Source organism: Callorhinus ursinus, unplaced genomic scaffold (assembly GCF_003265705.2).
Source record: "Callorhinus ursinus isolate GAN/ISIS: 27379988/994484 unplaced genomic scaffold, GSC_fseal_2.0 scaffold7, whole genome shotgun sequence".
NCBI classification, from domain to species: domain Eukaryota; kingdom Metazoa; phylum Chordata; class Mammalia; order Carnivora; family Otariidae; genus Callorhinus; species Callorhinus ursinus.
Genome location: NW_027397069.1, coordinates 70,096,451 through 70,119,799, shown reverse-complemented (window position 1 = coordinate 70,119,799; position 23,349 = coordinate 70,096,451). Strand labels below are relative to the sequence as shown.

The 23,349-nt window shown below is 35.6% G+C and overlaps 1 protein-coding gene across 6 annotated transcripts in view; it reads left to right on the top strand.

Annotated features, from left to right (window-relative positions):
• CDK8 (cyclin dependent kinase 8) overlaps window positions 1–23,349 on the top strand; it is a 145,289-nt gene that overhangs the window by 102,830 nt on the left and 19,110 nt on the right. For all 6 annotated transcript variants that reach the window (XM_025875164.2, XM_025875162.2, XM_025875161.2 and 3 more), the window contains one exon: window positions 22,308–22,365. In XM_025875164.2, the coding sequence (XP_025730949.1) occupies window positions 22,308–22,365 (58 nt within the window). The remainder of the gene's footprint in view (window positions 1–22,307; window positions 22,366–23,349) is intronic.

Below are 23,349 nucleotides of genomic sequence, written 5' to 3'. Positions count from 1 at the left end.
TGTGTGTGTGTGTGTGTGTGTGTGTGTGTGTGTGTGTGTGTGTGTGTGTAGAAAGAGAGAGAGAGAGATTTATTTTAAGGAGTTCCCTCAGGCAAATTGTGGAGGCTTGGTAAGTCCAAAATCTGCAGGATAGGCCAGAAGGCTGGATACTAAAGGGAAGAGTTGCAGTCAAGTCCGAAGGCAGTATGCTGGCAGAATTCTCTCTTGCTCCGGGGAGATCAGTCTCTGTTCTATTAAAGTCTTCAACTGATTGAATAAGGCCCACCAATGTTATGGAGGGTGAGCTGCTTTTCTTAAAGTCTCCCAATTTAAATGTTAATCTCATCGAAAAACACCTTCACAGAAACATTCAGAAAAATGTTGACTAAATATGTGGGCACCATGGCCCAGCCAAGTTGGCACACAAAATAACCATCCTATACAAATGAGTCAACAGAGGCACAGAGTTGAAACAGTATGGGACCAGTTAATTCCATTTTTACCCCCCAGATATCTGCTTATATAAAATAGGAGTGTTGGGTTAAGGAATATTAAGATATTTTACCTGCTACTATAAAGAGGAACTAAGTGTGAAATCTTAACAAAAACTTCAAATAAAAGATATTATTTAAGTGACTCAGAATAAGGAAGGGTTTGAAGTCTATTACCCTGATTGGGTTGAGTTTGGTAGTTTTCTGAGCACAAAATAAAGACAGTAAGCACCAAAATCGTATTTGATACTTTTTGTGTAGAAGCCAAAGTTTGATTTGGCAATGGTGTCTGAAGTTTTTCCTCTGAAAACAATGGTGTCTGAAGTCTTTCCTCTAAAATGGTAGTCCTGTTTGAGTTAAAGCACATTGGCAAGGCCATGAGAAGTTGTCACTACTAGTACCTCTACTATGACCATTTTAGGACACCCAGCCACCTGGCCAGTTCACTCTCTTGTCTGACCTCTTTCAGTAGAAACAAGTATTTTTTGTATAACTTCCTAATTTTAGAATTGTTTTTCTTGTGCAGTTGTGAAATAAATTTCAAGGTCAGGTTTGTTTGTTTTTTTTTAAATGAGAAAAAATCTGTAATTAGATTAAAATTTGAAAATCTCTGCATGAATTGAAGTGAAAGCTGGTTATGGTCTTTTTTTTTTTCTTCCTTCTCTGTATACCTCCTTACAGCTAACTCAGAGGTTGCCTTGCCTACTTGAATCCTTTCTTCCCTTCATCTCTAGTGTTTAAAATTCTATTCATCCTTTAAAGCTCTGCTCCTGCTACCTCAGCAATAAAGTACCCCCCCCCCGCCCCAGTCACCCTAGCTGGAAGTGAGAATGTGTACATCTAAAGCCCTATAGCAGCTACTTTGAACTACTCAAGGGCACTTAAACTAGTTTTGGTAATAAGTTCTCTATTTGATTATAAGTTTCTGAGGGCCAAAGACTGGCTTAATATGTATTTGTATCCCTCCCAGTGCCTTGGCAAAATATACAATCAGTGTATACAATACTGCTTATATTTGTTGAATGAATAAACCAGCTCATTTGTAACAGAAACAAAGTGTCTTCCAAGGTGATTCTCCATAGGTTATTTCTGCTACCTGATGTTTTTCCGTGCATATTCTGTTACATTTTTTCTTTTTACTACCTACCCTCTTAGCTCTGTTGTGGTTTACTGTAGTGGAGCAGTGCAAAAGATCTTTTCATACTATATTTTTAGTTCTTTTCAGCAGCCTCCCTCTTTCTACCTAAAAGAACTCAGCTCTTACCAGTCAGTCCAAAGACCATTCAGCTAATGATACTGATCTGTTGATTTCTTTTATCACACTCTTCCTCTATCCAGTTTTCTTTGTTCCACCCAGTGAAAGAAACCTGCTTTACCTATTCATTCATATTCTTCTCTGATGTCATTTATTTTTTTCCAATGTTTTCCTTTAATCAGTATTAGGACATCTCCATCATAGGTCCCTCACTTTTTTAAAACACATCTTAACAGTCCCTTCTGTGTGAATTATACTTTAATCATAGATAAGGCAGCAGTACCTACCTTCTGAACATACCAGCTGTTCTGAACTTGCGACTCTCATATTTCACTGTTCTATATTACACTGACCAGTTCATTACTAGTCACAATGTAAATACTTTAATTTCTAGCTAATATTTATTCACTTTTAATTTTCTAGTGCATTCAGTGTTGGCTGAATTTTATGCTTTTGGCTGAAAATATTCATCCAACCATATCAGACCATAGAAATGGTTTACATTTAAATCAGACTCTAAATATTAAAGACTTGGGCTTTCAACACATTTGCTAAGAAGCGTAGGAAAGTAGAGTAGTAGTTATTAAGACTGGCCAATTAACCATTAATTTTTGTTAAGTATACATCAAGTTCTCATATGGTCATTAATGTGTTCCACTTTTTAAAAAAAACTGATATTCAAAGTCATTTTAATACCTTAATGGTTTTTTTTTTAAGATTTTGTTTATTTATTTGACAGAGAGAGAGAGAGCACAAGCGGGGAGAATGGCAGGCAGAGGGAGAGGGAGAAGCAGGCTCCCTGCAGAGCAAGGGAAGCCCGATGTGGGATCAATCCCAGGACCCTGGGATCATGATCTGAGCCGAAGGTAGTCGCTTAACCAACTGAGCCACCCAGGCGCCCTACCTTAATGGTTTTATCATAGTGGTATTTACCTGGGGCTACCCGGCACCTAACGTTGTATTTTCATCCTGTTGCACTAAGTGGAGTGTAATATTAAGTGAGAGATACTGTAACTTTTCATCATAGTTTGTTTTTTTATTATTATTCAAGCTGAATTACAAGGCTATATATGAAATTTGCTTTGTTGGACTATTGCAGCTATCAGCTATAATCACTCTTGCCCTAAACTAATTCAAAATAGTTTTTTTTTAAAGATTTTATTTATTTATTTGAGAGAGAGAGACAGTAAGAGAGGGAACACAAGCAGGGGGAGTGGGAGAGGGAGAAGCAGGCCTCCCGCCGAGCAGGGAGCCTGATGCAGGGCTCGATCCCAGGACCCTGGGATCATGACCTGAGCTGTAGGCAGACGCTTAACAACTGAGCCACTCAGGCGCCTCTCAAAATAGTTTTTTATGCCACAGTAAAATTTCTTAGAAAATAAGTCTCTACAGAGATTTCCTTTAGGTCTATGCCAATGGAGATGTGCTACTGTGAGAAGTACATCGTGTGAAATAGCCCTGTGGGCCACTGTATATACATATTTAAAAGAGGCTCAAGCCATTTCAGAGTTTTAATATGACTTTAAAAAAAAAATCTGATAGTGCTGTTGCCCTGCAGTTAATTTTAATTATCCCGAGTAACTTGGAATCACTTGGTGGGGCTTCAGCTGTCCTTAGTGAAGGATGGGTTGGTTTCCTAGCAACCATCAAATAAGATCAAATCTCTGAGTGAGTCATGCACTGAAACTCAATTTCAGGGGCCTTCTTTATCAAGGCATCTTATCATGTATTGATGGTAGTATGATGAATTATGGGGGTATTCTGAGTCTGATTCTCTTTATTTGAGTGAAAGATTGCCTGGTTTATTAGTTTTGCTTACCAATACTAATATTTGCTCGTGGTGATATGGTTTGTTTTGAGGTGCATGTTTTATTGTCTGTTGAATTCTGTCATAAGTGGAAAAACTGAGAGGCAAAGAGGATAAATGACTTGATTCTGGTTACTTGGAGAACTGTAACACAGCTGGATCACTAAATGTAGGGATTTTTCTTCTAGGTCAGTGATTTTTAAATTGCAGGTTGTAAGCCATAAGGGAATCAGGGAAGCACACAACACAACCAGCCTTTTTATTTTTTATTTTTTTAATGGAATAGAATAAAAAAAATCAGGTACATCATATGTATTAAGTACATCATATGTATATGATGTAATAATACATCATAAGTATTATTTCATAAAACTTTTGTTTCACTTACAAATGTTTATATGTGAATATCGTCATTTAATATTAAATGATTTTCTTCCTGTGGGTTGTCTTCAGAAAGGTTTGAAAGCCACTGCACTTTACTATTTCCCAAAAGGTATTTGATACAGTTAGGAAAAGAAGAAAAAACTTACTCAAATCTTTAGAAAATAGTCCCAAATTCTAAGTACTTTAATGTTTTACACAAACTTCTTGACAGTGATGATTAAATTATTTTGAATAGCAGCTGCCTTTAGGGAATACATTTTTCTAAGTAGGGTTTATTTATGGGTGGGAGAATTTCAGGCAATTTCACTTTCTTCCTTTAATAACTTTTAAATTGTCTGAATAGTTTTCAGTTAACATGTATTATTGTAATCAGAAAAAAGTATTTCATCTGGACTAGAAACTGAGGAAAATGTCTAGTTAGGCTGTTATTAAAGTTCACACATAGTATTCAATGTGGCTTAGGGTGTTTTTATGTTGTTAAAGGATGGTGCTGTTAAAAACAAGGAAAACAAAAAATGTACATACATTTTCTTTCTGCCTAAAAAGAAGAGCCAGTAAATTTTTTTTTTTAAGATTTAATTTATTTATTTGAGAGAGAGAGCGCACGTGAGACAGCAGGACCTGGAGATCACAGCCCCAGCCGAAGGTAGACACTTAACTGACTGAGCCACCCAGGCACCCCAGGGCCAGTAAATTCTTTAGGGGAGAAAAAAAAAGACAAGCAGAAAGGACCCTGAGATCACTCATATGCTGGAACAGGCAAAGCAACAAAAGAATTGAACAGTTGGGAAGAAAGGAGCCTGCATTCACAGCCTCTGTTCTTTTTTTTGCCTCTTCTCTGAGCTTTAGCTTCCATGAATGTGGGGAACATGTTAAGCGTGTTTCTTTAAAACAGAACCTGGGTGGGGGTGGTGGTGTAGGTGGCTCAGTCAGTTAAGGGTCTGACTCTTGATTTCTGCTCAGATCATGATCTCAGGGTCCTGAGATGGAGCCCCACCTGGAACCTCCTTGGGATTCTCCGTCTCCCTTGCCCACCCCTATACCACCAGCAGTCCCCCCACAACCCCCCCCACACACCCCCACCCCCCCACCCCCGTCACCTTCGACCCACTGCAGGCTCTCTGTCTCTCAAAAACAAAAACAAAACAAAGGAATGCCTAGGTGGCTCAGTGCATTAAGCATCTGCATTTGGCCCAGGTCATGATCCCAGAGTCCCAGGTCAGGCACCCTGCCCAGTGGGGAGTCTGCTTCTCCCTGTGCCTCTCACCCTGCTCATGCCCTCTCTCTCTCAAATAAATAAATAAAATCTAAAACAAAAACAAACAAAAAAAACAGCTTTTGGGAAGAAAAATGCTTTGGGAAATATCAGGTTTAATCATGCTTATTGCTTGAGATTTGCTTCATGTATTGGGAACTTCAAGGATTTACTCTAATTTTCTTGTTTGTTTAAGTGTGTAGTATTAAGATTGAATCCATAAAATTTAGGCTTGAGGATAAAACATGGGTTTTACTGATGATAACTGATTAAGGCAAACTTAAATGAGGTTTGCATTCATTTTAATTAATATTATGAATATTGTGCTTTAATCTAAAGTATGTTTACTTAAATGACCAATTGGGCAGTTTTCCTTGAAAATATTTGATTGTCAACAGTCTGTTTGGTTTATTGACAAATGCTACATTTGCCTAATTTTGATATTAATATTGAGCATACACAATGGATTGTGTTCTATTATTTGTAAATAATGGAAAAGTAGCCCATTTAATTTTACTAAATGGCACAATTGCAAATATACATGTTTATACGGGCAGGTTACAAGTTGGTAATAAAAAATACTGTTATTTGGTTTGCATATTGCTTCTAGGCTACTTTTTCTTAAGATTCTGAATGAGTCTTTTCAGACACTTATCAACACACTACTAGAATATTTTTAGTCAAATTTCTCACCAATCAAGAATGGTTATTCTAAATAATCTCATCAAGATTGGTTTTGTTTTTTTTTTAAAGAGTGTAAGACTATATTTTTTCCTATTTATTTATTTATTTTGATGTAGTGTTCCATGATTCATTGTTCGCATATAACACCCAGTGCTCCATTCAATACATGCCCTCTTTAATACCCATCATCAGGCTAACCCATCCCCCAACCCCTCTCCCCTCTAGAACCCTCAGTTGATTTCTCAGAAGAGTGTAAGACTATATTTTTGAGTGACCCTGAGAATTTAGTAGAAGTAGAAGACTATCAGAGTTTTAAGTCGGATATAATCTTTTCTCTACTTTTGAGATAATTGATGTGATACATCATTATATCATTTATATAAGTGCTTCCATGTTTATAAACAAAATTTACTATCATCTAGAGCAGTGTGTTTCTAAAAACAGGACAGATTTGGGAAGGTTTTGTTTAAAAAACTTTTGAATCATATTAAAGACAAGAATTTACCAGGTCTCTGCCTGCATCTGGTATGTTATTACTGCTACATATAGTGTTAGTGGTCAATCCCCACTTTTTCTCTTTTGGCCTTTAGACTTTTACATTAGGAAAAGAGAAATACATTGTAGTTAAAATACAAAGAAATGGTTTTTCCAAAAAAAAGTTTCAGAATTCTCTGAATTATACTCTGAAAGAGCATATAAAAATTAATATTCCAGTCTAACTTTCTAATAGTAGAGTCAGGCCTTAGAGTATTAGAGTATTATATTGTTTTCCAGACTTCTGAAGATTTGCCAAAGTAATCTTTAAGGATAGAATATATTAGGTAAGGTTTTGTCTTGTCTCAGCTAAAATTGTCATCTAAACCTGTTTAAGTCATAGGCTTCCATGGCCACGTATATCTTTCAGTAAGTCTTTTTCAGTTTGACTACTGTATGTCTTTACCAGATACAAGCAAATGAGAAGTGGTCATATAGGAGGGGAAAAGTAAGTCTTCGTAAAGAAATAAACATATGCAGTTAGCCATATTTCAAAGTCAGTTCAACATAAAAGCTCAAGATTTTGTGTAAATGCTTGTAAAGGCTGTTCTAATCAACACAGGAATTTTTTTTGAGATTTAGTAAAAATGAAAGTTTCCTCGGGTACAATTAGATATTAAGTTGGCAATAGTTATTAAATTAACTATTGAAAATATTTCTTTATTAAAGTTTCCTACCCTCAGTATAGCTGGGATTTTACTTTTTTTTCAGAGTATCACTTTGTTGTAATTACCAATGTCTGTTTTTATTATTTAATTTATGTATAATTTGCGTTCAGATATATATCATGCCATAGATCTAATACTCTTAAGTAGGTATATAATGTGAGAATTCCTAACTCAGTGCTAAAATAGATGTCTGAGGGGTGCCTGAGTGGTTGTCAGTTAAGCATCCAGACTCTTGTTTTAAGGCTCAGATCTTCATCTCATGGGTCCTGAGATTGAGCCCTGCGGCAGGCTCCGGGCTTAGCAAGGAGTCTGCTTGAAGATTCTCTCCCTTTGCCCCCTCCCCCAACTCGCAAGTGTGTGCTCTCTCTCCAAAATAAATAAATCTTTCTAAAAAATAAAATAGATGTTCTGAATTTCCATGATTAGTTTCAATTCTCTAGAATTTATGGTCTTTTCAAATTACAGATGGGCTTGTAATTTAGGTTAGTACCATTTAAAGATGCCTCTTTAAGAAAAATGTAAATGATGGGAGATAGACTGCTAATTTTTTTTAATCATGAGTTTAAAAATGTTTATGTAAACACCATGTAACATTTGAAATGAAGACCATTTTTTTGTTTTCCCTAATTTCATAGACTAATAGACCATAAAGTTGGAAGGCATCTTGGAAGTAACCGTTTCCATCCCTGGCATGGTGTGGTAATTCTTGCTAATATGTGCAGCAGATAACCATCCCGTCACCATTCAACGTTTCCAGCAGTGACTAGTGTTCTATCCTATTACGCTAGACTTGTTATTACACAGGTGTATTCCTTAGAAGGTAGAGTCAAAAATTCAGAATGTATAACACTCAATGCTTGGACCTGCTCTTCTTTTGATTGATCTTCTAATTTTTTGTCTGTCTGATTAACACCTGCTGGTAAAATCAGATGTTGTCTGGGCGTTATGGTAAGGAGGAAGAGGGGAATCTAAAAATAAAAAAAGAAGTAGGTGAAAAGTAGGAAGAAGTGAAGAATAACAACAGGAAAAATTAAGAAAAATAAGAAATCACATGTGGTAAGGACCAATAAGGGATTTTAGGTTATGCATCCTGAAAAATTAAGCCCCTATTATAGTGGGCCTAAGATTTGTTCGAATCTTGGTCTACCACTTAATTATATAATTTTTGGTAGGATTAACCTCTGTAAGTGTTAACTTTCCTCATTTATAAATGGGGCCAAACCTTTATTTTTATCTTTTTGATTGAGATTCATTTAAAGTATTAGGACTGTGATTGGCACATTTAGTACATTTTACTTCCAGTTCATCATCAGATTGCCCTAAGAATATAAGTATACCTTAAGGGCAAGAACTTTATCCATTTATTTTACTGCTATATCATTTGTACCCAGAATAACACATATTGGATGTACAATAAATATTTATTGAATGAATAAGTGGATTCTTATCAACTCTGTCTTCAAAGTATATCTCAGATTAAACTACAGTAAGACCTTCCAGTAATTCAGATTTGAATATAGCACATTGGCCAATGGTCCTATGCATCTGACTAGTGTCATTTCCCAAAGAAGAGTAAACTGTGGTGCTTATTTTCAGGGAGACGTAGCTGTGGGAGAGTGAACCCTGAAGGGAAGGGCAAATTTGGCAGAGATTCTGCATTCTTGTAGTTCAGTATCTCTAGATGGATCCAGTAAATCAGGAGCCACCAAAAGGGAGATTCGAAAATTCTTTGCTGGCAGGACATGGATTTGGATTTTCCAGGTGGACTTCCAGGACTGCTAGTTTATAGGCTCACTTTATTTGTCTCATTAATTTCTGTTCATTTACCCCACAGTAACCTGACCTTCCAGTTTACACTTCCAGTTGAATTTTTTGGACTCCACTTACTGCCTTATGGCTTTACTTCTTTCTACTATTGCTGTTCTAATCCAGGGCACCTGGATTACTGCAAAAACTCCCAAGCGATCTAACATTGTAGTCTTGTGGTTTATATGGTCTAATATCAACATAGCCTTGAGAATGATCCCTCTAAAAAGTAAATCACGTCGTATTCCACTACCTAAAATGCCTCCATAGCTTCCCACCTGTGAGACTGGTACACAGAATCTATCCCAAACATATCATATTACATCTTTGTACGGCAGACTGGGAAGCAGAAAGCCTGCAGCATTGTTTTGTATATCACTAAGAAAGAAAACATTTTGCCAATTTGACTGTCACACAGAAGGTATAAGATAGAACACAGTTACAGAAATACTAAAATTTTAAGGGAAAGTAAAAATTGGAATGTATGAAATGCATTTTTTCCCTTGTTATTTGGTAATGGCAAATGGCTAGGACCTATTTACTAGTGCAGTGGCAGGTAATTGAGGTGACTATTTTTTCTGTCTTTAATGAAAATTCTTAAGTTTCACCATTATATGATGTTTGTTCTGGGGTTTTTGTGAATACCTTTTATCAGGTTAAAGATGTTTACTTGTATATCTAATTAAGTTGTTTGTTCCTAAATCAGAAATGGATTTTACTTAGTGCTTTTTCTGCATCTTTTGAGATGGTCATATAGCTATTTCCTTTAATCTGTTAATGTGGAAACTTACATTTATAAGGTTTTGTTTTGTTTTTGAAGTTGAACCATCCTTGCATTCATGGGATCGACTCTACTTGGTCTTGATTTTTTTTTCAGTCACTATTGGATTCCCTTTGCTAATATTTTATTTCATCTTTATTGACAAGTGAGATTGGTCAGTAATAATGTGTTTGTATACTGTCTTTGTTCTGTTTTGTTTTCATGATTATCAGCTTCAGAAAATGATCTTATTATCTGAAATAGCATGTACAATGTAGAAATTATTTATTCTTGAAAGGTTGATGAAAGTCATCTGTGAAATTCCGTTTCTGGTGCACTGAAGTGGGGATGGATGATTTTTTACTGAAATTTAAAAATTTTTAGTGGTTGTTGAACTATTCTGGTGTCCTACAAAACCCTAGATTAAATAAGCATTTTAAAATAAGTACAAATTACCATAATTGGCACTGGAAGAGGTAGAAAAACTAAAGAGACCAGTAACTATGGAAGAAATAAAGACATTTGTCACAGGGCTACCTCTACAAAATGTAACAATTGCACATGGTTTCACATTTGCTTCAACCCTCAAGCAACAGCTAATCCTACACTGCATAAACTATTCTAGAGCAAAAGAAAGTTTCCTTAATAACTTTGTAGGAAGAAAGCATAACACTGACATGAAGCTGGTAAAGATAATGCACATAGCCCTGGACCAGTGTCACATATAAGTATTTGTGCATATTTCTTAAGTAAAATGTTAGCAAAAAAGATCCAGAGCGACATTGAAGGAATACTATGCTTTAAGTAATGAAGCTCATTTTAAGAATGCGTGGATGATTTCGTATTTGGAAACCTATTAACAGGATTCACAATATTACTAGTGCTAAGAGAATAACACTATGGTTATCTCAGTAGTTGTAAATGTAAAACTTTAGCAGAATTCAATATGCAGTATTATTTGACAAAATTTAATATGCATTTCTGTTTGAAGTTCTTTTTTTTTTTTTTAAGATTTTATTTATTTATTTGACAGAGAGAGACATAGCAAGAGAGGGATCACAAGCAGGGGAAGTGGGAGAGGGAGAAGCAGGCTTCCCGCTGAGCAGGGAGCCCGATGCGAGGCTCGATCCCAGGACCCTGGGATCATGACCTGAGCTGAAGGCAGACGCTTAATGACTGAGCCACCCAGGCGCCCCTCTGATTGAAGTTCTTATTAAAAAAAGAAAAGAAGGAAACTTCCAAGCTTGAAAATATATATATCAAATCAGTAGCCATTAACCTTTGACCTTCCATCACAACTTATTTAACAATGTTCTGGTACAGAAATAACCTAGGTAGCTATGATAGGGGAGGCTTCAAAAAGCAAAAGAGCCTTTACAAGACATTTATATTAAATATAAATAATACAGATTTAGATATATCTAGAATTATGCCCATCAAGATGTTTGTAATGGTTTAACTCTGAGATCAGATTTCAGGTAAATTTCACTTTCTCTCTACTTTCCTATATTCTAATTTTCTACAAGAATATATATTTTTATTACTTTTTTTAACAGCTGATGTTAAGAATAAGCAGTTTTTTTCATCTCTAAAAGGTATAAATGACTAAAAGCTAGAAAATATCAAAAGCTACTAGGGGTGTCTCATAGGGCAATATAGAAAAATCATCTTGGGGGCACTGTCCACTTAAGCATGGGCACCCTCCCCACCCCCCAGGAAGCTTTTACCTAAGAATCACTACAGCAGTGAATCATTGTTAACAGATTATAGTGCTAGCTGACATCATAATTATCATTTATAATATATTTAGGATCTTACATATCAAGCATCATGCTGAAAGCCTTTTATGAGCATTTGTCACATTTAATATCTGCAGCGACACTTGTTATTTTATTTGTATTTTATAAATGAGGAAATGGAGATTAAGGTCATACAATTTAATAGCTGGTGGCACCTCTGAGATTTTTCAGCCTTATTCTTAACTACTTCCTCATTTTCTAAAGGAATCTATCATATTCCTCAAATGTTTAGCAGAAGAAAAACTTGAGAACCATTGGTCGCAAGTCTGTGTCTGTTCAAATAGAAAACAAAATTATAGTATCAGATAAAGTATATTTTATTTCAAAAGATTGAAACACAATTTATAATGGTAGAATGATTAATGAAAATACAGCAAAGAATTTATGGTTTGTTCAATTTGACAATTGTACAAAAACAAATAGAAATATATAATTGTATGCCATTTTTCTCTCAGATTATGACAAAATTTTTTAAATAAAGAACAAACAAAAATTGTAGAATAAAGCAATGTGATGTAATAGAGTTGCTTGGCATTTAGAGCTGTCTAAAAGAATGTATTTTTTAAATAAACATTCACTCACAAAATTACACTACAAAAGTCCAGTTTGTACTAGAGACTAGATTCATGGTAAGAACTCACAAAGTCACAAATTCTGCATTTCAGAACACAATAAAATAAAGCTAGAAATAAAAGCAGAATTATCTTTTCTTAACTATTAGACATCATCAATTTGAAAAATAAGCCATTTAAGACACGGAATTTGAAAGTACAAAAAATACTCTTGAGTTAAATGTATGCATCCATTGCAAGTTGCAAGACACATGTCAGTGTCAGAATTTTTGAAATCATACAAGTAGGCAGAAATATATAGCTTCAAACCAGTTGTTTGAAAGGCAAATAAAAAATCAGAAAACTTTTGAAACATGTTAGAAAAATGAGTAATAACAGATCATATAAGTTAAGAAAAACACCAAGATTAACCAAAAGTCAGACCACAAATGCTATAAGCAGTTAATTCACTATACATACTTAACACATACATACACAGTGTGTGTGTAAACGTTTTTTAAAAGTTTCACTGGGAAAGTAATACAACAATTCTTAGGAGCCGCCATTTTCTACTATCAAATGATGCTGCTCAGTTGTGCACTGGCGGTATAATGCAGTAGTTGAAGAGGACAGACTCTGGAACCAAACTACCTGAATTTCAACCCTAGCTCTACTCCTGACAAGTCAGTGTGAAATGGTTAATATGGTTAGTATGAACTAACTCAGTTCAGCTGAGGCTTTTCTGGCCTTGGTCATCTCACTTATAAATTGGAATAATAATATGTACTGATGTGGAGTAATTGTGAGGATTAAATGAATTCATCTATGTGGAGAACCTAGCACAGAACTAACATGTATGTTGCTATTGTTATACTGTTGCTTCCCTGCTTAAAACTATTGGGTTTTCATTTAGAGATTAAAAAGTTATTTTATCCGCAAACTAGACCCTGTATTAGCTGGCCCCCCACCTGACTTTATAACTACATTTCCTGCCAGTCTCCTCCTGCTTAACATGTTTTACCCACAAATGCCTTTTTGTTTTTCCTTCTGACTACAAAGTTCATACATAATATAACACATACATAAATAACCCGTTCTTCTCATCTTTCAAGTCCCAGCTTAAATGTCACCTTGAAAGGCCTTCCTCACCATCCTATCCAACGTAGTGCCCCCATTTTTCCTTCCCTCACCATCTAATTTCAGAATAGAACCCCCATTCTCTCTAATGGAATCTTTTTTTCTTTTATAGCATTTAGTACATTTGTAATTTTTTATGTCTTTGTTTATCTTTTTCTAATGTCTGGCTTCCCTATAGACCCAGACCACCGGGTCATGTCTATTTTCTTACAAACTCTCTATCTCATGCCAAGGACAGTGCATGATACATGATGTGTCCTCAGTATGTTAAATGAATGAACACTAACTGCTATGACATGAATTACAACCTAGAATTTATCAAGAACTTTAAAAAATATTCATTCCTTTTGATCTAGCCACCCTACTTTTAACAAACTCTTGAGGATATTGTAAAAATGGTGAAAAGACCATCACAGTTTTATTGATAATAATGACAAATTGAAAAAAATTTACATGTCTAACAACCAGAAAATAATTATGCAAATTATGACATGCAGAAAAGATGAACTATTGTGTTGTCTTTTAAATTATGTTTACAGTAAGTTTAAGTAATGTTACAATGTTAAGAGGAAAAGCAGACCACAACTTAGTGGCAATAAAATGCTGAGTGAAAAATACATCAACAAAAGAAAATATACCAAAATATTGTGGTTAAATCTGGGTAGTAAATTGTACTTTCTTAATCATATTTCAAGAAAAATAAACTTTTCTACAAGATCATATATTCTAGAAGGAAAACAGTAGTTTTTTTTTAAGTATCAGGTGTTAACAAAAATTGAATGAATGCATTCACACTATTATAAGAAGTTATTTGTAATAATCTAGAAGTTATTTACAATAAAGAGGAGTGTCAGTCTTTATTATCATTAGGGAGAAGTATTTTCTTGTCTATAATTTTTTTTGTTACTTATTTCTTAAAACTACACTAAAACCTACATGGATCATAGTAGTAAAATGTATATTTAAAAACTGGGATATTTATTCTAGCTTTAGCTGGAGATAAATTCCTAAGTAAATTCCTAACTATTACTAAAGATACAATAGACATGCTAAAATGTAAAAACACTAGTAAAGATACCCTTAGAGAATATAAAATGTAAAGTTTTTAGCAAGAGGAAAGTAACACATTAGAAAAACGGCAAAAATAACTGAATATATCTTTACTACCTAGAATATAGAGAATTGAGGTGAATATCTAAGTTTAATAATCTAAGCCTCTTCAATAAAACCTACAGAGCAGATCAGAACATGATTATCAGTGAAAGATACTCAAATTAAAATTTTAAGTTACTATTATATATCACTTAAGCTAACAAAAATTATAAAATTTTATATACATTGCTTTTGGTTTCCCAGATTGGTTTTATTGTACTTAATGGTATTGTTTTTATAAAAGATCGTTGAATTTATAGAATTGATACTTGAACCTTTCAAGGGCAAAATCTGTTAATGTGTATCAAAAAACCTTAAAAATGTTTATACCTTTGCCCAACAATTTGACTTCCTGGGAATTTCTCAAAGGCACATTCAGAAATGTTTGTTACGGCATCATTTCTCTTTAATTAAGGAACTAGGAACAACCAAAACATTTAATAGGAGGTAATTGATGTAAATTATGATGAATCATGGGATTCGTAAGGATTATATCAGAAAAGTAATTTCCAAATTAAGAATAAATCTTCATGATATACTTACTAGTGAGGAAAGGGTACAAACGATGTATTTAGTATGATGCCATTTTTTAGTTATATAAAAAGGAAAAAAACAAAAGGTAACCCGAAATGTTTATAGTGGTCATCTATTAGTTTAGAGATTATAAATGCTTTGTTTTCAGTCATCTATTATCAAGCACATTGTCCTTTTCTTAATTTCCCAAATTATGTCCATTGAGCATGTATCCACCTTTGAAACTTAAAAAGCAAAACAAACTTCTAGTTTTAGAACAATAAAGCTATTGATATTTGATCTGATAATTCTTCTTTGGAGATTTCATCCCAAGGAAATTACCTGGCGTATGTGTCAGGGTGTTTTGGGGGGTGGTGGGGAGGCAAGTATAATTTATACAAACATTGTCAGTGGGAGCATCATCCGGGTTGGTGCCAGAAGTGGGGGCTTGGGGGAAATACAGCCAGCTGTCTATTAATAGAGGAATAAAATGTAGTTAGTAAAAGTAAGGTACAAACATCCAGATTTGTCCAGAAAATAACTTGGGAAGACAGAACACAAAACAGTACTACCCACTGATCACTGTTATACTAATAATTATATAAATTAATATTGTCTAGAATAATATTTGGAGTTAAAATGATTTTCAGTTTTGAATATAAACTATGTATACTCTTTCTTTTTAATTTGGTTAACTTCTTAATGACACTGGAACGGTTTTGAAAATTTAAAGATTTTTGATATCCTTTCCCTGCCCCTTAATACCTCTCCCTTAAGATGCCTTTGATCTTCTTACTGTTACTCAGTTTTCTAGTCTTCAAGATTACTTGAAGATACTTTTTTTTTCCTTATTGGATACTTTATTAGATTCTTTGCTTGAATTGTGTTATAACACACCTTACAGCTTTACAAAAATACAATTAAGTAAATTTAATTTGGAAAATACATTTCCATCTACAAGAAAATATACACATATATTAATATGTGCACACACATTCTTTATTAGGAATAAATAAGATATAGCTGTGCCTGTAAATTTAAAAGTTTATTTCTATTGCCATGTTTCTGTTCTGGGCACCCATGTTTCATTGTTAATGAAATGAATATTGCCTCTGGTAGTCTGTGACAGTAAGAAAATGATCTTTGTGTCAGTGAAAATAGAGTATATTCCAGGTTGATCTTGTTGGACTTAAACTGGTATTTTATACCTCGACCACCTTAAGTGGGCAGGTTAAGAATTTTGTAATTTAAAAATTCAAAATTTGTGGTTTTAAAAGATACCAATTTTAATAATGTAGATCATGTTTATTATTTGAAATACTTTTGATGATGATATTCACAACTTGATGAAAGACCATTTTATGTAACTTTGTATTACCTAGGAGACATGAGATGAAAACAAGAAATAGAGCTAGTAGTCTGGACTGGAGGAAAGTAGGAGGGGCTTATTGAAAGGAATTGTCATCTATTATTAGCATGATTACTGTCATGTAGTTAAATGCTTGTCTCATAAAATATCTCAATTTGCATCAACTGTGAGAACCTAATTCCTATTCTCCCTAAAAGAGGACTTCTTAGGTAAGTGAAAGATTAGTCAGCATCCCCATGTGTTTTGATACTCCAGTGAGCATTGCCTCCATCCCTTGAGAGAGGGCAGAGCCAGCTCTGCGGAGGTTTAGTGTAAGATGTTAGTGAATTCTTGAGGCACTCTCTCCTGTTGTTTATCTTTCAGACCAGCTCCTGAGCTTTCACATTTCAGGCAGGTTGGGGATCATCACCTCTGTGAAGGTTTTCCTTGCCTGAATTTACCCCACCTATTAGTCTAACCTGACCTCTTTGAAGGCAGGAACTGTTTGCTTGCTGCTTTGTTTGTTGGTCTCTGGGCTTCAGTGCCTCTTAATTCAGTAAATACAGGGGTGAATGTATAGTACTTAAACTGTTGACTGTAGGGGATGAAGTTCCATGTTACAAGTCACATTTATTTTCTAATCAGGAAGCAGAATTTGTTAGGAAATTATACATGTTTTTTTTTCAGATCTATACAAAAAGCAAGAAACAAATTTCCTAGAGTAAAAGTTGGTAATTTCTCCTTTAGCTTAAAGGTGTTCATTCAGCAGCAATAGTGAGTAAAATTTAGTATTAGAGGTGAAAAATACCAATTCATAGCTCGGAAGAAAAAGTGAAAACTGTATTATAAAGACATCTTCCAGATCTCATTCACTGGATTTCAAAATTTCTATCTAACTCAGCTCCTTAGAAGATTTCATTAAAACAATTTTTTTTTAAGATTTTATTTATTTATTTGACAGAGAGAGAGATAGCGAGAGCAGGAACACAAGTAGGGGGAGTAGGAGAGGGAGAAGCAGGCTTCCCGCTGAGCAGGGAGCCCGATGCGGGGCTCGATCCCAGGACCCTGGGATCATGACCTGAGGCGAAGGCAGACACTTAACTGATGGCGCCCCATCATTAAAACAATTTTTTGAATTACTGAATATATGTCTGTTAAGACTTTGCTGCCCGTGTTTGAATCTCATGTGTATATATCAGTTAATTTTTTCAGCATGTATTGTAGTACATAATGATTAACAACCAAACTGAAAATTTTTGAGTATCTAAAAAATTTGCAACTGGGTTGTGTTGTTTACAATGTTTGTGAAGGTTAAATTCTGAATAAATCTTAGAGTACAGCACTAACAGTGGTTTCTTTTTTTTTTTTTTTAAGATTTTATTTATTTGAGATAGAGAGCAGGAGGAGGGGAGCAGAGTTAGATGGAGAAGGAGGCTCCCCACTGAGCAGGGAGCCCGACGTGGGGCTCGATCCCAGGACCCCGGGATCATGACCTGAGCCGAAGGCAGATGCTTAACTGACAGCTACACAGGCGCCCCCTAACAATGGTTTCTTATGGATTGCTATTTTTTTTCATAGATCCATCAAGAATGAAATTTTCCTGTTGCCTCAAAGTCTCCATTTTGCCTTAACACCTTAGTGCACATATGAAGGCCCCATTTTCACCCCTAAAATAAGAAGATCTTGGCAGTTACCTGGACAGATCAGCCATCCTTCACTTCTGCACCTTTGTCAGATGCCTCTGATTGATAATGGTGGTTTCCTGGTCAGCCCAATTCCTGTCTTTCTCAAGACAGAGCTCCCTATAGTCCTTACCTTTTTTTTTTTTTAAATCAGGATTGACCCCTTAAATGAAACCAATTCGCCATCTCTGCTGTATGCCAAAGGCATCCGTGTACTGTTCCACAGCATGACAAATTCTAGAGGACAGAATACCTCTACATGAATGGTTTTCTCTGCAATACAAACATCTTGCTTTAGGAAATATCAGTGAGTTTTTTGGGGATCATAACAACAGAAAGCAAAAAAAGCCATGAGCCTGTAATATAGAACAAGGACATGTTCTTTTAATTACAAACACATTTTTTTTTCCCTGGGAGAAACAAAACAGCAATAAGAGAAGGATATCATAATTTCAAACAAATCTTCACACAAGTGTCTGGTTGATTTATTTCATTGTTCAGCGGGCAGTAAAAGGTGTTCTATAATCATGTCTGCATAGCATAGCCATATTTGAAGATGTTGCTATGATGTAATAATACTTTAAGTTGCGTTGGACCTCTGATCCCCATAAGCAGAAAGATAGTTAATGGAGTGTATGCATCATTAAAATGTAAACTTTTATATGTTCTTTCAAAGTGGTTATGTTGGATAGCATATAAAAGATCACGGACTATTTACCACAGTTATGGTTATTACTAATTGATTCATGTACTGTCACTAACAAATGGAAGTTTTGGCTCTAGAGGTAAAAACTACCAAATTCTACTACTAGACAAAAGAGAAAGAAAAGAAATTAGCTTTTTTGGAGAATATTGTTTCAGCATGGTATTAAGTACTAAGAGAAAAATTATCAAGTCTTTGAAGCCTTCCTTAATATTGGTTAAGCAACAAGACAAATACAAGAGTATTCATGATCGTTAGGGCCTTTCTGCCTTCTTCTCTTGAGACTTCCTTTAGATTGCATTCACTAAAGAAATTTAGTGTTAGACATAGTGTTATTCTACTAAATCAGAATATCGTACCTGGGGCATATAGAATGCTACCATAAAAATAACATGAGAGACCCATCATTCATAAATAGTGTTATTGAAACAACACAGCACTGTTCTTTGTTTGTGACTATATAGCATGCCCAAACTGAATTATAAGTTCACTTATAGAAGTAGTGTTGGTAATGGCTTTTAGCCCCAAGACCTGCTTCAGATCATACAATAGGCAGCAAGTTCCTAGAAAAGTGATTTTTAACTATTAACTAGAGCTTTGGCCCCAAATCCTTGACAGAGAAACTGTTTATTCCCCCAACCAGTGCTAAAACCCCGGTTTGAAACTTGACACTCTGATAAGTTTTGAACAAATGAAGAACAAGAGAGGGAGTTTCTCCCCCTTTACCTGGTAGCAGGCTGACCAATACCACTCACCCTAAGGCTTCTCATGAATGGGCCCAGCTGCTGAATGAGTAAGAAAGCAAAAAAGGAGAGAGATTTTCCACTCCATCCAAAATAAAAGGAGGAGAGAGATGTCAGTGTTGTGTTCTGCCCTTGCCAGATACAGAGATAAAATTTTAGGATTGAGCACTTAAGTGCTGGAAAAGTCCATCACAGCAAACCAGTTAATCACTTTGCACCTCTGGAGGAGGGAGTGGGATTGGGACATGGTGGAGGAGCAGTGGGTGGTGAAAGGGTCTTTAACTTTTAATTGTATGTGACTTTATAGTTTGAATTGTTTATAATTGGAATGTATTCATGTGTTTTGGGTTTTTTTGTTAAAGATTTTATTTATTTGACAGAGAGAGAGACAGTGAGAGCAGGAACACAAGCAGGGGGAGTAGGAGAGGGAGAAGCGGGCTCCCTGCAGGACTCGATCCTAGGCCCCTGGGATCACGACCTGAGCCGAAGGCAGACGCTTAACGACTGAGCCACCCAGGCGCCCTTCGTGTGTTGTTTAATGTGATGTATTCAATGTGATAACTCAAGTAGGAGGGCAAAGAATCAGATTTTACCAAATAACACAGAGGAAGGGTCTTTGGGGGCAGAAACAACAGGATAGCAATGACCTAGATTTGAAAGCTCTAGTCACAGGACACTAAAAACCAGTATGGCAGGAGCATTGTGGGCAGTGGTAGGTGGGGCAGGACAGATTGATGGGAATGAGCTTGCGGGTGCCTTGCATCCCCTCATAAGGACTGTGGCTCTTATTCACAAGTGGTGAGAGACTAGTTAAAGTAGAAATAATATTTTAGTAATAATAAAGCATAGCAAAAGCATTCAAAGACATTTTTGAAAAGGTTCATGCATACCACTGTCACTACTCTTTTTGTGCTTCTAGTCTTTACCCATCGTACTTTTTTTTAACCTATTTGTAATCAGAGTCTATATCATTTTTTTTTGAAGATTTTATCTATTTATCTGACAGACACAGTGAGAGCAGGAACACAAGCAGGGGGAGTGGGAGAGGGAGAAGCAGGCTTCCTGCTGAGCAGGGAGCCCGATGTGGGACTCGATCCCAGGACCCCAGGATCATGACCTGAGCCAAAGGCAGACATTTAATAACTGAGCCACCCAGGCGCCCCTATATATCATTATGTGTTCTGTTTTCACCCAATCTTGTAAGAATTTTCCATGATACTACTAGGGAAGATTTTAAGCAAGGGAGTGATATGATCAGCTTTGTCTTTTAGAAAGGTTACCCTGGCAACAGTGCAGAGATGGATTGGATGGAAAAAGAATCATAATGGGGTAAAGGGTAGGGAATGTGTTCCAAGAGATGTTTAGGGAGTTCTGCCCCAGTGGACTGAAAGAAGAGAGTTCTAGCACAAAGTTTCTTCCTGAATCCACATTGGTAGTTGAGAGCAAGCCTTGCTCCTCAGCCAGATAGAAATGCTGCCTGATTCCTCTTGGAAAGCCCTCCTCTGCCTTCAATATTTTATGCTAGTTTCAGAGATCTGATTTCATTTTGAAGTAGGCTGAGCTCCGAGAGTCTCTGCAGAGTCTAACCCACTGGTGACTAATTAACACAGTGCATGAAAGCAGTTTTACTTGTGCTAGGCAGCACTTGGAGATAGTGCACAGGGAATAGTGTTAATGCTGTACTTCTTTAGGTATTTTGCCGGTTATTCCAGTGGTCCGGAGTGTGTGTGTGTGTGTGTGTGTGTAGTAATGATAGAGGTTCAGAAAACTTTTTCTTTAATGAAACTGTTATTATTGTTACTATGGTAGTATACATTAATTGAAAAACTTGCTACATAAAGTTACTTTCAAAATGGTATGTTAAGAAGGGAGCACTAGACTTAAGCCATGGGGTAGATTCTGCTGCTGCTGCCCAGTCTTATAGGGCAAGTCATTTAATCTCTCATGCCTAGTTTCTTCACCTTGAAAAATGTAGGAACCTCTGAAATGTATATGCTACCATTTCAGCAATTATTTTCTTTTTGCTAGGGATAAAAAAAAAATTGATCTGTAGTAGTTGATAGAATAATATACTGTAAGTTACATTTTATCAGTAATAGCATGGGGGCTATTACTAAATATGGGAAGCCTATGAACTAGTGTCTGCTGTAAACAGCCTTCATTAAAATCTTTAATTTTAAGGTTGCTTCAATCTGTACTTGAAGGGCATTCTAATCTAGTTTCACTGTTATTTAGCAGACTGGTAGAATTAAAGACCAAGTAGACAGGGTAGCAGGGTGGGAAAGGTTTGGGGGTTGCTCTCCCCCACCCTTTCCTCTCTGTCCATTCCTACCCCCGTCTTCTTCCTTCTTGCTGATGAGGGCACAGATCTCATATGTCAACGTAGTAGATACCGCTATAGCAGATTGTAGATGGTAGTTAATCCTGTATATTTTTAGAGACTTTAACACTTTTGAAATTTTACTTCTGTAAAATCTCACTTTAAGTTTTAGCTTCTCTTTTTATTTAAACATAAAAATCTCAAAACTGTTCAGGTCATAGAAAATTCCTCTTCACTAATTCATTTAGAAAAGACTTTAGTAAATTGATTCTCTATAATTTATGTGTTTAGACATAGGTGCGTACCTTGCCATTTCCAAAAAAAAAAAAAGATACCTGGTTTCTCCTTCCTTTGCTATTTAGAATTAGGTCATCTTTGAAGATACGTTTTCCCTTAAAGTTGCAGGACATTTTATATAATTGAAAGAGTTGGAAGGAACCACAACATTATAACTTCCTGTCAGATGCTCCACAGTAGTGAACACAGAGTTGGCTAAATAAGCCAAGAAAAGCCTTATTAGCTCTACCTGGAGAAAAGCACTATCATATTTGGGCCTTCAGGAGGTTTGCATATTGCTTTGCATATATATACATAAAGTTTCTTTGGTGACTTCCTGTGTTTGATTTTAATTTTTGAGTAAATGAGATTTTGTAAAGTTGGATATGTTATATTGGCATAATGTCTATTTAAAAGAAACCACTACTGTCTACTGAAAAACACTATTTTGTTTCCACAGAAACCTGCTAATATTTTAGTTATGGGTGAAGGTCCTGAGCGAGGAAGAGTAAAAATTGGTATGTTTTATCTTTGATAAGTCACAGTGTAGCACTCTTTTAAAACTTTTGCAGTCAGCAATATCACTTCTAACTTTTGCTGTAGTAATATGCGTATATTCATGTAGTTCCTTCTGATCAAAGCCATTTCTAAAGAGTTTACGTTAAAAGTGAAAAATGTTTCATACTTTTAAAAGGTGTCAGACAATCTTTAGAGATTGAAGTGTTCTGATTATAAAATAAGCCATGGAAGTTTCTTAGAAACCTTTGCCTTCATTAAAAATAGCCTATGGAGGTGAGTGGCTTCTATCCATGTTAAAAGCCAGCCTCACCTTTAGTCACAAGGGCATACAGCATACTCGTAATTATAGCATCAGTTCTGTTCACCTGAGCCAGATGAGATCAGAACATTTGCCTCTGTTGACCTTTCAACATTAGGAATTACAAACTAGGAAAACCGCTGAGGCTGGATAGGTATAGAACAAACGAGCCTGTGTTATAGAAGGCCTCTACCTGATGGGAAAAGAAAGTAACAAGCATTCTGTACCTTGGCATGTTTTGTAATAGCTCTGTTTTTACCCTGTTCTGGTCTGGTACCTATAAGGATAAAACTGAATTTATTTATTCTAGCTGGTTTTTTTCATTGTCATTTCTAAGTTGTGTTTGTCACATTTATTTAGTTTTGTGTGTGGGTAGAAGAAATGTTGTAACTAAATTATGTTACTTTAAAGGCAGCAGGATTGTGGGAGTATATAAAAAAAGTAAAGAGTAATTTCTGATTACAACATTTAATATAAATTCAAATTGTCAGCTAATTTGTACCACTTAACCAACAAAGAAAAACCTACGTGTTCTTAACCTCTCTTCCCTCTCTTCCCCTATAAATTCCCCATCTCACTTCCCACTTTTAATTAGACTCTCAGAATACTCTTTTATCATACAAACCTCACAAATTTTTTAGTGTCACAAACATTTGATGTACCTCGAAGTACTCCTAGTCATTGA